This window comes from Temnothorax nylanderi, unplaced genomic scaffold (genome assembly GCF_030848795.1).
Source record: "Temnothorax nylanderi isolate EJ_2023f unplaced genomic scaffold, tnyl_v1.0 TNYL_tig0762_pilon, whole genome shotgun sequence".
NCBI lineage: Eukaryota > Metazoa > Arthropoda > Insecta > Hymenoptera > Formicidae > Temnothorax > Temnothorax nylanderi.
Window position 1 is genome coordinate 1 of NW_027249824.1, and position 16552 is coordinate 16552.

A 16552-nucleotide genomic window follows, 5' to 3' on the forward strand; every position below is an offset into this window, starting at 1 on the left:
AATATTATTACTTAGCCTCATATTTATTTACTTTTAAACAATGCTTGAACTAGATTGTTACTATTTCCAGCAGGATAACAAATATATTATTAGTATTATTATGTGGCATTAGTTTCGTAAAAATTAACCTAGTCTTAAATTAAAAAAATTAAGCAAATTTATTTAAAAATAATAAACTGTTATTTAACATTTTTCTTTCAAAAATTTGCGAAGCGTTTATGTTTCATAAAAAATATAGAAGTATAAAATGGATCTCTTTGGTGCATACAGTCGTAAATATATAAGAGTGTTCAAGTCGCAGTGAATGCATTATAAAGTCTTATACGTTTTAAAAAGATGGTTGATTATATCTGACTGGAAAAAGTAGATTATCAGAGAGAGATATTTTTTTTCATAGAAAGTACACACAAGCTGGCAAATTAAGCACGAAATACTAACTAATACTTTAAAAAACTTTTGTGGTATTTTTTGTTAAATGTAAATCGTAATTAACCCTTCATTGCCCTCGTGTTAGGCAAGCGCTAACATCACATCTTATTTCTTTAATTGCATAGATATGGCATAAAGGTGACTCTGAAACTTTTTTAATTTTTATTCACAATCTTTTAGGTTATATTTGTATAGTTATTTTCAAAAATTTTGTTAGTACAATTTTTAGAGTAGACTTTGAAAGTGCGATAACATGTGATATATCTATGCGCAGCGCTCATGTCAAGAGCAAATACGTAGAGTCAACGTGACTCGTGCTGTTGCCAAATGCAAGTTTTATTGTTTTAGATTGAGTACCAGTCCATATTTCATCTCTGTTCTTACAAAAACTGTGTTTGGAGGTCACTATTTCCAATGTCTGTTAATCTCTAATCGACTATTAATTTTCAGAATAGCCAACTTCTATTGACTATTCTGAACAGTCAATAGTCGGTTTAGAGTTTAACAGATGTTGAAGTGGTTCTTGATCTGAGAAAACTATGTGCAACATCACACTAATACAGTGATAATACATACAAGAGCGGCGCAAGGTTAACACGAGAACACTGATGTTTGTTTGCTGAACGAGGGCAATAAAGGGTTAAATGCGCATTCACATACTTCCAAAACACTCAAAACAATCACAATTACTTCAAGATCACTGTAGCTTGTTCATGAATTGTCTAATTTATTAATCAATACGGGTTCACTTCTTCTTGGTGTTGGGACTTGTCGACTGAAACACGCTCGAAGCTGACATTAAATTCTCAATGTATTGGCTCAGAACCTGATTCTCACTTCTCAACTTGAGATTCTCCTCCTTCACACTATCCACTCTCTGTGACAGATCTAGATAAAACACATGTATTTGCACTTATAGAAGTGCCAATAGACATATTCTTCTACAATCTTCACCTTTACTGAAAAATATACATACCATCTAAAGTATTTTGCAGTTCGAGAACCTGTGCAATCAATCTAGCTTTCTCTTCTTGCTCATCTGGACTAATGTCTGGATCTAAGCCTATAATTAACATAAATCCTTTTACGCAAACCATCATAACTCAATAGTATTATAATTTTATATAAAAGGAGAAATTCTCCTGAAGTTGCTGTAATTTTTCATGTAATATTATTTATGTATGTAATAATTTTGATAATAGAAATCAAAGTTTCTCTTAACAATCACTTAATGCTCACTTTAAAAATATATAATTAGAAAAAATATTTTGTACATTTACTTAGAAAGACAAACGATACAAAAAATATGTGTAATGAGGGAAGAAATCAGTAATATCACTTACTGTTAGGACTACAGCTTCCATTGGTAAATGTCGATGGAAGAGAATCCATGCTACGTCCTCTGCCTAGCGGATCAGATATATGCGAGGCATTGTCCAAGATTTCCTCTTCTGGTATTATCACTATGAATAATATGCGAGAAATAACCTTAGTAAGGTGTTACTCCACAACAACAGAAATCAGAAAAAAGCTTAGAGGCTTCTCATTACCAAAGTACAAGCAAATTGCATAGAATGTGTAAACGCAATTAAGGATTTCTAAGCTAAATAATTTGCAAGATAAATAATCCAACGATCTAATATCTCTCGATCGTTTCAACGTCTTTACGTCAAATTCGAGAAACGGAGTAAACGTCACGTTATCATTGCTAATTTATTGTTGATTGTAACTGGTTCAATTTTCACACTATCAATAAAAGTAAACATAAGATTCGGGATGAGGGAATAAAATATCGGAATAAAATAAACTCAGGACAAGTAAAGAGTTTGTAGATTCCCCTCGGATAAGAGGTCCAGTGCCTTCGACTCCTTTGAGTCCTGCAGCACAGGGAACACTCTTCCTATCTTCGAGGCTCAAGACAAGTTTTAATTTATAGGTTATAATTCGTCAATGACGAGCGAGCGGTCGCTGAGAGGCATCGCGAAATCAGACGGCTCTAAGTTCTCACCCTGAGGATCGTCGTCCGCCAGAGGTATGCTGTTCATGTCGTCCTGAAGCTTGGCTGTCATCGTCGCCGACATCTCGACCGTGACGGCCAAACACGAACCGTACTCCGTAGCTGTCCGTAGCGTAGCAGCCGATCGGAATCGTTCGCAATATCGCAATTCGCATGCGACGCGAGCTTGTGCGCGGGCGCTCGACTTTATCGATCCCGAGTCCCGAACGCGACCCAATCGAGAGCCCGCGATATTTCCGGACTCCAGCGCGGCGACGTCTCAGGACTTGATTATTGTGGAGATAAATTTTATGATAATTATAATTTTCTTCTCTCCTAGCTCCGTTTGTTTTCCTTTTGTAATTTATAGGGATTCAGAAGTGCAGTTACAATGCACTCAAATTGTACATGCTGGCAATGCATGACGCATGAAGGAAGAAAAAGGAGAATATTGTAAATTATATATCTCGTTATATATAGTTCGTGAATAGAGAGCATAAAGAGATAATCTAAAGTTTGCGATCAGCTATCATAAGTCAGTTAAGAATGCATTCAAAGATATACTAATACAGTACTAAAGAGTACTAATATAGAAAAAAATAATAGTTCGATATAAATTATAAAAATAATCTTTTTAGATAAAAGTTAAATTTTTAATACCTATTTTTGTTCTTGGCCTTTGTTGTGACATATCGTGAAATATATCCTATTGTTTATTCTTTTATTTATTTATATTATTTATATTATTTATTTATAGAAATTTAGTAGGTGATTTTTTATTTAAAGGAAGGCTTTAGTGACATTATAACAAATAATTTTCTCTTATGTTTCCAAATATCTGCTTTCTGTATGGATTGAAATAAATAATGTTTCTCATTTGTTAATTTCTTTTACCTCATAATGATTGTAATATGAATATCAGACCATTAGAAGAAACAATTCTTTAAACATCATCAGAGTTTATTTTTACAAAGTTAGCGCATAAATATTTATTCAAATAGCGAAATAGCACACCCTAATTATTCTTATATCTTACAACAAAAAATTTGCATAAGAATAAAATGTATTATAATTAAGCTATAATTAATTAACATTCTATTTTATAACAAGTTCTATGATATTGATTATGCTTTACGGAGATTTGCTTAGTATTACCAAGTCGTGCTCAAGAATTAATTGCAAAAACTGATAATTTAAATTACATTAGTTTGACTTGAGATCAAACTTGGTCGGTATAAATTTATTTTTAGAAGGCAATTTAAAGTCTGTATTATGCCTGCAAGATTCCACATGTCCATTGTTTGTTTGGATATGTTCTCTTTCTTATATTTATCTTATACCATTCTTCGGTTTCATTTTCTGTACTTTTGTATTCTTTTGCAGCAACATAAATCCTGATATTTTGCGGCATCAAATATTTATCCATTATCTCCTTGATCAAGTCCGGTCGCCACTCAGTGAACTCATGTTGCGTCCAAATAATTTCGTCCAAGGGACATGTTTGCAGCGCTTGGCTGTAGAAATCATATCGATAGGAGGCGCAACTTTTCGGTATAACGAAGATCAATATTCGCCATATCTTTACATTCTTGCAAATGTAAAATTGCGTTACTTCATATGATACACCATGTTAAAATGCAAGATGTCTGGTAAATTGCGATACTATCATTTGCCAGACATTCTACGTTAGATTATATTTTATTTCATCAATTACATTGTAGATCCATTTTTTCGGGCCTTCTAACTTCAGCATATTGATGTATTGATACATATACGTGTGTGTGTGTGTGTGTGTGTGTGTGTGTGTGTGGTGTGTGTGTGTGTGCGTGTGTGTGTGTGTGTGTGTGTGTGTGTGTGTGTGTGTGTGTGTGTGTGTGTGTGTGTGTGTGTGTGTGTGTACGTTATATGTATTAATATACATAATTATATTTGAAAAGAACTGACTATATAAGATATAATATTCGTATAAAGCATCAGGACTAATAGAATATAGAAAAGTATATTATATTACTGAAGACCGGTATTATTGCTACATTTCAGGTAAAGGAAATGAATTGTATAATTTTATGATATACTGTACAGGAACAAAGTAGCATATAGTGCCAAAGTGTCATCATTAAATGGATGTTTAGGCCATTCAGGAACTTCAACTTCTTTGTTTTGCACACCACAAAAGTGTTTTACTACCATTTCATCTAATAACTCTCTAAACAAAAAATTTATTTATTGATATAACATATAATAATTATATGTAACTATGTAACAGACATTATTATTAAGTTGTTTATGGCAAAAGATTTTACTTTATTCAGAAGTCAGAAAAATAACTATACGGGATATTTTACACTGAATTACAAATTGACATTCCAAATTTTGCTCGGACCTCATTTAAAATATTGATTATAATAATTATACACTGGATAAAGGAATCTATAGAAAGAAATTGAAATTTTACGTAGTAATTTATGAAGACTGACATTTCTATATATTTTTCTCCATTTATGTATTGATAAGGACTTTGACTCCTTTTTGGAAGATAAGATAATGTGTAAATATTTAACATACTAATTATTATAAGAGGTACATTAATTCATCATTTACCAATATTTCATTGATCATCATTCAGTACAAATAAAAAAATTCAAATATTTTGGATATAATATTTTGGAAAGTATAAAAAACATTCACTTTGTTTTAATCATAAACAGTTATTTGTAAATTATCTCCGTACCTTTGCCAAGAATACACAGCGATATAATATTTGCAGAATAATATGTCTCATAAAACTCTAATAGCTTATTTCTAATGTTAATGTTTTTCTCCTTCGGTATTTTGTCCAATGCTCTCTATTGCCTTCGCCGAATTTTGAATACGGATGATCTGGTGTCGCAGATAATTTCTCCAATTGATTAAATCGCCACTTATCATCCATTAAATGTATCTTGTGTTCTAAATTTATATCATTTACCTCCTGATCAATCAATTTTTCCATAAAGAGTGGCGTTAAGAAAAACTGTGTAAAGTGAAAAAGCGCCTTCCAACTTATCCGGTCTTATATCGAAGTAAAACGTGGTGTAATCTAAGCCTGTCGATGAGCTGCTCGAACCGCCATTCCACTACAGATATATATTGTAATTATTTCAGTGAGAAAATTTTTTTGGTCCCAAATGTAACATACGCTCGCACAAGTGCGCTAATCCAGGTAGATCGTCTGGATGGTATTTTTAGCTAAAAATAGGGTTGCGATGTTAGACATGATGGACACGATTAAAAGATTTCTGAGGAAAAGGAAAATGGTATTGTGTACCGAAAAGACCAAGATGGTGGTGTTCAATAAAAAAGGTAGGGAAAAATTTGAAAGGTGGAAATGGAATAATAAAGAAATTGAAGAAGTTAAGCAGTTTAAATATTTGGGATTTGTGTTCAGCAGGAATGGAAAATATGTAGAACATGTAAAGGATTTATGCAGAAAAGGGAGGATTGCGGTAAATAAGGTATGGGGTTTGGGGGAAAGAATTTGCAGAAAACGATTTTTGTAGAAGGTGGATGTTGTTTAAATATTTGGTTCAAAGTGTGATTTGGTATGGTGTAGAATTATGGGGATGGGAGGAAAAAAAGGAATTAGAAAAATTATGTTGGATTACGTTAGATGGATTTTTAATTTAAATTTTGTACACCAAGATATATGATGTCAAGGGAGTTGGGATTAAAGAAATTAAGAATAGGGTGGGGGATAAGGGCTATGAGATATGAAGAGAAAATTAGAGCGGCTGATGATAATAGATGGATTAAAATGTGCTGGATAGATAAAGAAGGAAATGATTGGAAAGATATATATGGTAGAGAAAGATCAAAATATTTTAATAGGAATGGTTGGAGTATTGTGGCTGTAGATGCTTTAAGAAGGGAGGGAAGAGATTTAGTTAAGGAAATGAGTGAAAGAGATGAAGATGTACAAAGACAAATTGAGGAAAGTAGTATTTTAAATTCTAGGTATAATAAGAAATATAAGAATTTAAGTAGAGAAATAGTTGGCCCTAAATATTTAAGGAAGGAAAATATGGATAAATATGATAAAGGCGAAATTATTAGAGCTCTGGTGAACTTAAGATGTGGTAATTTGGAGGACGCGCATATGTATTGGTTAAAAGAGGAAAGCGGTATTTGTATGTTTTGTAAACAAGGTAGGGATAACACGAATCATTATGTGTCGGAATGCGAAGCGATAAAAAATTGGTTTATAGAATTAGGTAAGAATAATAAATTAGGTAAGAATAATAAAGAAAGATTAGAGAGGCTTTGGAATGATGATATGGACATCATCAAAGAAAAGATATTGTTAAGATTATATAGAGAACGGTCAAAGTTAGAGAAAGAAGAGCGAAAAAGAAGGTTGGAATAATACATGAAGGTCAATGTGTAACAATGTGCAATAGTTATATAGTTGTAAATTAGGATAGTAGTGTATGAATGGCAGGATGAATGATTAAGGTTATTTGTAAACCAAGTCCACTTCTTGGCTATGTAGCTGAAGTTAATAAATATACATAGCCTGTAACATATTTCATCTCTAATTAAATAATCCTTGAAATTGATAATTTAGCAGTATTAATTCCTGATTATTTGCGTTATCACAAAAAAATGACCAATTATATCCAGAAGGAAATGTAAACAGTAATCATACTATAGATAGAGTAACTCAAAAGAGGAGAAGTGCATAAAAAGTGCATCAAAACATTAAATTTATGTATATGCCGAAAATACAAAGTTATTAAACAGAAATCATAAAAATCAAAAAAGTAACACATGAAAAATATTAAATATATTAAACTGATGAAGAAGTGATGTATCTTCAGACTTATATATATTACAATTTATAATGTATGTACAGAATGATTTTATCAGAAAGTTTTTATGAGAATTATTATAAAAACAAGTATACGTAAAATAGCGAAATAATATAATTACCGATATTAACGTCCATTGCGAAAGAACTATTGGCAGTTGTTCAATCGCTTATTAAAAGAACTTTCATTTTATATTAGCGAGTTCTAAGCTCCTGTATTTTCGGTGGTCTTCTGTTTTTCCTATATCATCGTATCGATTCTCCACATCTTTATGAGTCGACATATTAGTCACACTGATGGAGCTACAGATTCGGAAATATTATTTCTAAACATAAAGGAAATACAAATACAGACTTTAAGAATGTATAAATTTGTTTACCCATTATATCTATATTATCTATACAACAACGATGCTGAAAATATATTATTCTAACTGAAGCAAAATTGTAACTTTTCAAGAATTATTTGCACAATAAACTTTTTTCGAAAAGTCTTTGAATCATAAAACATTTATAGTTACTAATAATATACAATATTAAATAAAATATTGAATAAGGATATTTTAAAATATTAGGAAAAATTTATTAAGTATGTATGAATGCAACACAATATTGTAGTATAAATTCAAACTGTTACATGGATTAAGTACGGAGTTACAATATTTCTATTTTGTTAAATTGTCAAAAGAAAATGTTTTCCTTATTTAAGTCATTTTCTTATGAACAAAATTAAAATGTAAGTAGTGCATTCTCTGTTCTTCATTCATTTTCTCATTTCAATATATGGTTACATATATGACAAAAATATAAGTAGAAAAGTAACATAAAAAGGAAACAAAGGAAAACTTAACTTATTTATAAGATTACAATCAATTATATTATTAATGGAAAAAGAGTCGAATGTAATAAAGTACTATTAGAGAATAATTTCAATTAAAATGTGTAATGTTTTTCATTGCCAACGTATGCGTCTTTTCTAAAACTTAATTTGTAATAATTGTTATCTGTTTTTGGATTATCAGTTATTGGAAAACCTATCCTAACCTAACCTAACTACATGTGTCCGCATTTTAATATTTCCTTGAAAAGACACGAATTTCGTATGAGTCAAACCGTATTTATTGTAAATTCTCAACAAAAGATATAAGATAGTAGACAAGAAAAGATTATGATGTCGAAATAAGTAATATTGATACAATTAAAAATATTACGCATAAGACAGACATTGCCAATGAATATACACCTACCTATAATATAGATAATATAAAGTAAAATAATGCCCAGATATCATCAATCATCACAATACCGATAATTAGTAAAACAGCGACAAATGCGAAAGATATTGATACACCAGTAGTATTGAAAACAATTAACAAAGAGAACAATGTAAACTATCCCAGACACGTAAACTCGATCATGACGATCGAGCGTTTGTGCAAATAACACGTAAAGCTACGTCCGCAAATATATGCTTAGCGATAATATTGAGTTTGTTTCAGGCAACGTATTCAATATTTATTCGTATGTATTTGGCCGGAAATGAACGTCTTTTTAAAGAATCTCTATATGAAATCGTTTGTATTTCGTATGAAGACTTTTGAAGTGCAATTGAAAAGGTTTGTGAGTCATTCGTTTAATTGTAATTAATTATTTATTTTTACACCATGCATTTAGCCGAAATAGATAAATTAATAAAAGTTTTTATATGGAATCGTTTGTATTTTGTATGAAGAGTTATGAAGTGTGATTAAAAAGGTTTGTGAGTCACCCAAATAATTTTAATTAAATATTTATAAACTCGGTAATTATATATAGCCGAAATATAGATTTTTAGTTATTCATGCTAAAAGAAGAAGGCGCTAGTGTTCCCGAAGGTCCGTCTGCAGTCAGAATTAATATAAACATTTTAAAAATTATTTTATACTGAAATAAATAAATATACAAGGCAAAGATGCAGAATAAAGGCCATCGCACACAAAATTGCATAGGTTGGATAAGCATAGCATAAGACCGCTGGACCAATGAGCATTTTATGTAAATTGGTAGTTATAAGCGATAGTTGCTAATTAAGTTTGTCACTCATATATTTCCATCTTGCAGAGGACCTCCGTAACGAGATCAAAGATGTACCAGCTGTGCAGGGTGAAGATGTTATCTCAAACGCCCTGCCACAGCCCAAGAGCGACTCAAATGTCATTACCGCTGAGAAGTAGGGGAGACCGGGGCTAAACCGCCAGTTTTTTTTCGGTGCCGATTTTTAACAACAAAATAAATAATTTTAGTTAAATGTGGTATACCACTGTAAAGAGTGAACCTTTAGCTACAAAATTTATATAGGAAATTTTTATCTATGTTGCTTTGTTTAACCGGTATAGAGCAAAAACGACAACGGTGGAAAAATTGAAATCTAAAAAATGCCGGGGTTGAACCGCCACCCCCCCCGGGATAAATAAGTTTCAGGTTTGATCGCCCATGAAATATTAGATATCTACACTGGATTCGTGTTCAGCATGCATTACTCTTTATAATCAGCATGCATTTATAATCACGTACCTCGAGATTTGGAGAGCAAATATTATTGCAGATATTACAAAATTTCCACGCGTAGAAAATTTCACTTTTCACCACGAAAACACGTTTGCCTCCGTAAAAATCATAACACGGCAGGTAACCTGCCGAAACTCCGTTGGTCACATGGGTACCATAAGCAGCGTTTACAATGTTAATAGCGAGTTCGCACAATATACAGGTTCTGAGATATTTGATTTGGCGGTTCAACCCCGTTGGCGGTTTAGCCCCGGTCTCCCCTACTTCTTGCCATTTGAGTTAGCATGTCAGAGCAACCGGATTGTCCATTGCGTTCCATCTTGAATTTTTTTTACAGTCGTTTATTAGGATTGCCCTGCTTTTAAATGTATTATTATTAAACTACTGATATCGATATATTATTAGTAATTTAATATTAAAGCTTGACAGAGTGACGTAAACTAATTCGCTCATAGTATTAACAAGTATTATGCGTTCAAATTCTCGAAAGATAGCTTCTTTACTATGCTCTCTCTTTATGTCGATCGATTCGGATAAAAATCTCCGAAGTCTTTCTTTCTCTCGCGATATTCCTGATACATAATCCTAGAGTAAAACTGTACAAAAGCTCTACGAAAGTGGCGATATTTTTCACGGATCTGGTTCGAGTCTCGGCTCTTGGGGAAGGTGCGCATGTAGAAAGAGTACGCCAACACAGTTTATCCTGCTAAATGGTTATTAATTCTCTATAAGTTCTGTATTGTTTACACATAAATTATAGAATATCTAAACGTTTCTTTTTTTTCGATGTCCTGTGAAATTGTACAATAGAGTTACAAATAAAGATAAAGCCACACTTTACGTATAATCTGATTCAGTCTTTGCTAATGTTACATAATAACGTGCGAAAGAACTAACAGTTAGACTATTTAAGAGGCTATTTAAGAATTTTAATCAAGATACTGGAAGCATAAAACTGTTCAGCTAGCTTTACACAAGATATTGGTCTTCTTCTTTATGAAATCGTCAAATTATGATTATGATACATTTCTACATTATCACCAGCATCGAATCTAATCTTATTTATCGTGATACTCTTGAGAAACTGTTAATCCATTGTCTTAATAAACTCGATCGCGGCGCAGAGAACTGCGTCCACCAATATTGTTCCTCTCCCTCCAATCGATTCCCGTAAAAGCTGTCTACATATTGAACAGTCGATACAACGACGGCGGATTAGTCTGACATTAAGCACACGTTAACAATCACTCTTCTTGCTAAAATCACATTATCTCTTTTCAATCGCATACCTTGATTATGACATAGACCAGCACGGGAGTCAGATCGTTGGCAGCAGGTATGCCTCTTTCCGACGCCATGGAGAGGAGATTCATGATGGTAGTCGCGCAACAAAATATACGCTGCAACTTATCCCTAGGAGTCTTATACGCCGATATCACAGCCAATTCAGTCTGCGCCCATGACCAGGGGCATTTGTAATGATAAACCTTTGGAATGCGTAGGTCCTTGTGATTTGGAGTTACGACCTTCGCCAACTTTTTGATGTGACCGTGAAGAAGCTGGTCCCTATATACATCTCCATCTTCATTTAGGGGTGCGTTCCGATTCCCCACCTGGGTGCTGAAAATCTATAGTGCACGTGACATATACTATAGGATTTTTAGCACTCGGGTGGGAATCCGAACGTAGCCTAGATAGAGCGCATTGTGGTATACCCGTGCCATGACGGTTCTTTCCACCACGACTCTCGCCAAATCTAACTGGTTGGCGCTCGCCGCTGAAAGTAAGAAGTAAGTTTAGACGTCTCTGAGTACTCCGCTAAGATCAATTGCGAGATAAATAATTATATTCATTGTACATTGCCAGATCGGATCGTTGTCCTTCCCTAGTGGGCCTTCCCTAGAAAATTATCCGCGAGATCCTGTTTCTCGTCAGCTAGCGTAAGCTTTTTAAACTCTTCGTAGAAACGCAGGAAGAAAGCCTCCTTTTTTTCCAAAAATACCCTCACACAAACGGATACAAGATGATTATTGATAGCATCCCGATCGCACTTAACTCGCACGCATAATCTGGAAAATATTATTATTAAACGGTTAACATCTTACATTTAAACATCTTACATTTACTTATACATTACATACAAAGATGATATTTATATATAAACAGTACCTATCTAAGTGAGCTAATGTCGACAGCAATCCCTGACGACATCTGATTAAATATGCGATATAAGGAGATCGTTTTTGATAATCCTCTCGAAGTGATTTGAAGAGCTTTCTACATCCATCGTCATTAAATAGACGCACGCAACATAAAGTTTCATGAAGATGAGCTATTAATGCCCTATCCTGCAGGATTATAGCTTCTGCCAATTGTAGTTGTAAAAACGCAACCAGTTCGTTTTCTTTCTGAGACCAACAATGTCTCTGTAATAAAATTTTATATGCGAATATTTGAACATTAAGTAATTAAGTAATCCATAAAAAAACCACACTTTTTGTTTTGTACACCATGATTGAAAAATAATACAATAAATACCTCTGAAGTATTCCATGGAATGTGCTGAAGGTCAGCAGTGCTAAGTACCATACGTAATTTTCTTTTAGCATCCGCAAAAGCATAAGAGAGTTCTACATTATTCGGATCGATTGAAAGTTTTTCGTCTTCCACCTCTTTTGTACGGGACTGATTGCTTTCGACCAAGGCTGTATTGCTAGCTGCGCTTGGCTTTCTTCTGTATTTCGCTAATATATCATCGGTAGTATCTGAAATTAATCAAAAGAACAATTTATTACTGTCTAAAACTTGCAGGAAAACTTTTCCTTTTTTTTTTAGCATTACTTTCCGATTTATCTTCGATTCGATTCTACAAAACTATTAAAACAGAAACCGTTTATATTGTAACAAAATAATATTGCTTGAAACAAAACTTTATATTGCTTGTCTCGAAAAGAACATTCTCTGTTCCAAATAATACATCTATCCTGTCATCCTCTTTCTTATAACGCACCTGATTTGGCGATGCACCTAGCTCCAGAGCTTGACGACCTTGAGCAATCTTAGAGAGATCATTGACGAGCTTCTCGAAGAGATTCGCTGCTGAGAGATCGCAATCATAGTTAACGTAGATGTCGACGACGCTCTGGGCATCCGCACAGATCCTCGTAAGCGCATGTATGACCATCCACTTGTGCTCGAAAGAGCTGCTAGAGGTCTCGAGAATGTTCATAAAGATCTCCTTGAAGAACACCTCAATCTGCATCTTGAGGTGCATCTTGAAACGGGCGAGCAACGCCAGGAACAGTGCTAACGACAGCTCGAACACTTCCGGCACCGAAGACACGCCAGTCTTCGACAGCGCGACACACAAGTACTGTTTAATGGCGATAACAAACATCTCGTTAGAGCGCAATATTGGACCGGCATTTTGCAAGATTCCCAGAAGTAACTGAAGCGACAAGATCTTGGAACGGAGCTCGTGCGATCTTGGATCGGGAGTGCCGTCCGGCAGCGGTTTCATAGAGAGCTTGCAGAGAGCGCGAAATACCAGGACTGCATCCTTTTGCAGCACATGGGTGAATTTCGCAGTTACCATGTTGTCATTCTCAGCGGCCGCCTCGTCACCGTTGTCCTCCGGACTGCCGTTCTCCAAACTGACTTCCTCTTCCAATGGCACCACGGATTTTACTACATCATCAAGAATACTCTTGACAATAATTGTTTGAGAATCAATGTTATCATTACTAGGAGCATTCTCTGGACTTAGCTCGGCTTCAGTTTCGCCGTTTGCTATGACAGAACCCTCCTGCTGATGTTCCCCATCAAGCCTCACGTTCTCTTCCTCCGCCTGAGTCTCCATTCGCGCGAAGATCATGTTGATCACCTGCGTGAGAGTCGCATGGGCTGTTTGATTCACCAGGTTGCGCGACGCCAAGTAAACGTTGTAAACAGTACAAGTTGTTAACAGTACCGTACCCTCGTGTACCTCCACATGCTGGCTTGTCATTACAGTCAGCAAAGCTTTAATAATCTGCAGCTGCACACCCTCGACAATGCGCACAATCAGCAGCTTGTTAGGCTCCGTTGAATCAGGCACATTGCCAGTGAGATGGCCATATGCGATTAACTTCTGCAGGCAGTCCAGTGCTGTGTCACCACAATCCGCGGTGACTTGATCTGACATGCTAACTCAAATGGCAAGAAGTACTTCTCAGCGGTAATGACATTTGAGTCGCTCTGGGGCTATGGCAGGGCGTTTGAGATAACATCTTCACCCTGCACAGCTGGTACATCTTTGATCTCGTTACGGAGGTCCTCTGCAAGATGGAAATATATGAGTGACAAACTTAATTAGCAACTATCGCTTATAGCTACAGGCTTATAGCCTGTATATTTATTTATTTCAGTATAAAATAATTTTTAAAACGTTTATATTAATTCTGACTGCAGACGGACCTTCGGGAACACTAGCGCCTTCTTCTTTTAACATGAATAACTAAAAATCTATATTTCGGCTATATAATTACCGAGTTTATAAATATTTAATTAAAATTATCTGGGTGACTCACAAACCTTTTTAATCACACTTCATAACTCTTCATACAAAATACAAACGATTCCATATAAAAACTTTTATTAATTTATCTATTTCGGCTAAATGCATGGTGTAAAAATAAATAATTAATTACAATTAAACGAATGACTCACAAACCTTTTCAATTGCACTTCAAAAGTCTTTATACGAAATACAAACGATTTCATATAGAGATTCTTTAAAAAGACGTTCATTTCCGGCCAAATACATACGAATTCAATATTTGTTACATTTATCCAGCAACAGTTTACGCCCAGAGGTTTGATTAATGTATAGTTTACAATTTACATATTATTGATGGGGAAACAATTTACACATTGTATACACACACATATATGTATTATATATATTCTATAGAGGACGATTTTTATCTCTTTTATATATCTCATGTAATATTTTTATTAGGGGAGTGGGAGTGGAGAATTTCTTCATAATTTATTTTCTTTTATTTGTAATAAATATTTAAAAATATCAGTACTTTACCATATGAAAAAAATAGCCACAAGATTAGGGAAAGTCAAATATATATAAAATTTTTATAGTGTTTTTTGTGCCAAAACCAATTAATATAACAAACGACAAACAGACAAAATAAATTAAAAAATCTTAAATTATAAGAAACGCAAACAAAGATAAAGTTTAAATAAATCAGTTATTATTACAAACTCACCAATATATAAATAGTATTACATAGCAAAGTAATAATTATTTTCCTATTCACAATTATGTATTCAGATCAAAATCATTTATTAAGAAATTATACAACTAGTCGAAAGTATATATTTTACATGTTTGTTGTTCTTTCTTAAATAGAGCTTAATTATTAATAAGAGAAAAAGGAAGGCATATCTTTTCACACATTTTGATATATATCTGATATAAATAGTATACATATCTGATATTATAAATAGTATATATTCTTTGAGATTCTGAATCAGGATATCTGCGGTGAGGAAATGACAATATAATATTTATTTGATTTATTACAATTTATTATTATAGAAATTAAAGAAGAAATTGAACATGATTCAATTTATACCAATTAAGAACGTTTTTTAATTAAGAATAATATCTGTAAATAAGTATAATATCTGAACTCTTTACATTGCGAATATTATATGGAAATCACAATTGCATCCCCAGTAGAGGAATATTCCTAAATTATATTCAAATTATCTTATTTTATTTATATACCATATATCGTTTAATTCATAATACTTAATATAATTAATTTAAACTTTTATTTAAGCTTGTACTTATATAATAGACATACTATTTTAGTTAGGGAGCTGGGTGCCAAATCGGTATATGATTTGTTCATGTTTCATATCGATAAGGATTAAAGTTCAGATCAATACGAATCGATTTGGTCCAGTCAATTAAGATCCTACGTTGCTGCGTTTTTGCGTTACAGCGCTTCAAAATTGTAAAAAAAAAATGGGTACTAAATCATTTGCTCATGTCTGCCTCTGAGGCTGATGGTCAAAATCATCCTGAAAACGAAGAAAATCCATGAGGCAGACATCCAGGGCTCTGGATTATCACGGTACGTTGTTGTAAAAATGTAAAAAAAAAGCTCTATTAAGTCATTTGCTCATGGTTCTAGTTGCGTCCATTCGATTCATTATAACTCCCTGAATACGAAAAAAATTTGGCAGACATTTTGCTCACTGATTTTGAACTGTACAATTTTTTGAAATTCAAGGAGAATCAAAGGAAAGCGGGTATTACGGCTGATTATTGTTATTATTAATAGTTTTAATATTATTATTTTGTTTAGTAATTTTTATTAACTCAACTCAACAGGTAATAAAAAAGTAAAAAAAAGCACTTGTAGCTTGGCGCGAGTGTCGAGTTTTTCAAAAATATATTCAAATGGTCTGCCTTTGGAATATCAGAGGGCTGGATGTCTGCCTCATCGATTTTGTTCTTTTTTATAAGAAATCTAAACATCAGTCCAAGAGGCAGACATGAACACATGATATAGCACACCTTTTTTTTTAATATTTTTGAAGCGCTGTCAATTGACAACGCAGAGGCAACATGCTGGCAGACCATTTTTCTGTGGTCCTTCACATTGTCTTTAATCGAACAATTCAGGTCTGCCAAGTGTACACTTCATATACACTTTTTTAAATCA

General features: G+C 33.5%; 3 protein-coding genes across 4 annotated transcripts; all 3 read right to left on the reverse strand.

Moving 5' to 3' along the window:
• Window positions 1–1146: 1146 nt before the first annotated feature.
• Window positions 1147–2624, reverse strand: LOC139785240 (uncharacterized). Its single transcript, XM_071724410.1, has 4 exons — window positions 2438–2624; window positions 1773–1892; window positions 1406–1492; window positions 1147–1317 (listed from the first exon to the last, which is right to left on the reverse strand). The coding sequence occupies exons 1-4, from the start codon at window positions 2508–2510 to the stop codon at window positions 1175–1177; spliced, it is 423 nt and encodes a 140-aa protein (XP_071580511.1). The 5' UTR covers window positions 2511–2624; the 3' UTR covers window positions 1147–1174.
• An 8101-nt stretch (window positions 2625–10725) lies between these two features.
• LOC139785241 (brefeldin A-inhibited guanine nucleotide-exchange protein 2-like) lies at window positions 10726–14612 on the reverse strand. 2 transcript variants are annotated; one of them, XM_071724411.1, is made up of 7 exons: window positions 14530–14612; window positions 12829–14134; window positions 12357–12583; window positions 11988–12244; window positions 11677–11887; window positions 11108–11595; window positions 10726–11038 (listed from the first exon to the last, which is right to left on the reverse strand). In XM_071724411.1, the coding sequence occupies exons 2-3, from the start codon at window positions 13999–14001 to the stop codon at window positions 12563–12565; spliced, it is 1194 nt and encodes a 397-aa protein (XP_071580512.1). In that variant the 5' UTR covers window positions 14002–14134; window positions 14530–14612; the 3' UTR covers window positions 10726–11038; window positions 11108–11595; window positions 11677–11887; window positions 11988–12244; window positions 12357–12562. The 2 variants fall into 2 exon arrangements, with proteins under 2 accessions (XP_071580512.1, XP_071580513.1); XM_071724412.1 differs by lacking the exon at window positions 14530–14612 and adding an exon at window positions 14391–14489.
• LOC139785247 (GTPase-activating protein and VPS9 domain-containing protein 1-like) lies at window positions 11096–11542 on the reverse strand. Its single transcript, XM_071724433.1, has 2 exons — window positions 11534–11542; window positions 11096–11446 (listed from the first exon to the last, which is right to left on the reverse strand). The coding sequence occupies exons 1-2, from the start codon at window positions 11540–11542 to the stop codon at window positions 11096–11098; spliced, it is 360 nt and encodes a 119-aa protein (XP_071580534.1).
• Window positions 14613–16552: the final 1940 nt, after the last annotated feature.

What these genes read in the sequence shown, in the direction of transcription:
- LOC139785240 (XM_071724410.1), bottom strand. Translation starts at nt 2,510, where the DNA reads ATGTCGGCGACGATGACAGCCAAGCTTCAGGACGACATGAACAGCATA. An exon ending in GGCGGACGACGATCCTCAGG is followed by an intron (nt 1,893 to 2,437) that starts GTGAGAACTTAG and finishes TATTATTCATAG; the next exon opens with TGATAATACCAGAAGAGGAA. An exon ending in ACTGCAAAATACTTTAGATG is followed by an intron (nt 1,318 to 1,405) that starts GTATGTATATTT and finishes TGTTTTATCTAG; the next exon opens with ATCTGTCACAGAGAGTGGAT.
- LOC139785241 (XM_071724411.1), bottom strand. Translation starts at nt 14,001, where the DNA reads ATGTCAGATCAAGTCACCGCGGATTGTGGTGACACAGCACTGGACTGC. An exon ending in TAGGTGCATCGCCAAATCAG is followed by an intron (nt 12,584 to 12,828) that starts GTGCGTTATAAG and finishes GATTAATTTCAG; the next exon opens with ATACTACCGATGATATATTA.